Source organism: Otolemur garnettii, unplaced genomic scaffold (assembly GCF_000181295.1).
Source record: "Otolemur garnettii isolate 467f Iridium unplaced genomic scaffold, OtoGar3 scaffold00005, whole genome shotgun sequence".
In the NCBI taxonomy this organism is placed as follows: domain Eukaryota; kingdom Metazoa; phylum Chordata; class Mammalia; order Primates; family Galagidae; genus Otolemur; species Otolemur garnettii.
The window spans coordinates 6618401-6619375 of NW_003852400.1; the positions used below are offsets into that span (position 1 = coordinate 6618401).

The window sequence follows — 975 nt, forward strand, 5'->3', positions numbered from 1 at the left end:
AACAAATTGTGGCCCTTCAATTACCAAATTCATATTTTAAAGGAAAACCAATTAAGATCTATGAGCTAAACTGCAAAATTCTGACTTACAGCAAACTGTTCCCTAGGATGCAATTTTTAAAACCTTTTTTATCCTACCACTGAAAATGTACAGAAATATGATCTGATCACAGAAATGGCAGTAAAAATGGCATCACACCAATGAATTCACTAGATTTCTAACTCATCCTGCAGTAGGCAGGGAACGCTGCTGCTAATACGGAGTATGGATGCCAAGGGTGAGCCGTGGAAACGTGTCATGGGCGAACAGTTCTGAATGTTTCAAAGAAACCCTTTAACCCCTGTCTAGATAATGTCAAGAACAATTTATTTACAATGCTTTAGATCAATTAAAAGATATAATCTTGTCTCAGTTTCAGCTTGCTCCGTGCAGTTTGATTTTTAAGGCGATATTCCAGTTTGTGATTGCTCTTATCTTGTCCAGTTTCTTGATATAAAGTTTGGATGACATCCAAATCCTTCATGCAGTGGGGGTAATGTTTTATCCTTCTCTCTTATTTTTATTTTTTTTCTTTTTACTAAAGCTACACTGCACTGTCTCTCTGCGATGTTCTTCACGTTATTTTGGTTCTTCCATAGCTGCCAAAGCCCCCACCGTGGGACTGGGGGGCTTCAGGATCAGTTTGGGTCTGCGCGTGGACGCTGTGCCGCCCATGCTCATCGGACACGTGGGATTTCACGTTGACGCTCCCAGGCCTTAGGTGCCTCGTGGATCTATGCGTGTGACAGTGAAAATAAATTAAAACGCCGTGAGACGGAACCTAAGAAGCACGGCCCGCGTCGAGGCGGCGGCCGGGTCCCCGCTCATCTGCCCGCGGCCGAGGCGCCGGGTTTGAGCGCGCCCGGCAGCTTGTCTGAGCCCGGCACCTTCCAGGGCCCCGGCGCTACCGCGGTCTTGCGCGCGGGGGCGCCCCCT

General features: G+C 47.2%; 1 protein-coding gene across 1 annotated transcript in view; it reads right to left on the reverse strand.

The window, feature by feature from the left end:
- Nucleotides 1–863: 863 nt before the first annotated feature.
- Nucleotides 864–975, reverse strand: part of MAGI2 (membrane associated guanylate kinase, WW and PDZ domain containing 2) — a 1396484-nt gene continuing 1396372 nt past the window's right edge. The window contains exon 23 of the mRNA XM_003782805.2: nucleotides 864–973. Coding sequence (XP_003782853.1) covers nucleotides 864–973 — 110 coding nt within the window. The remainder of the gene's footprint in view (nucleotides 974–975) is intronic.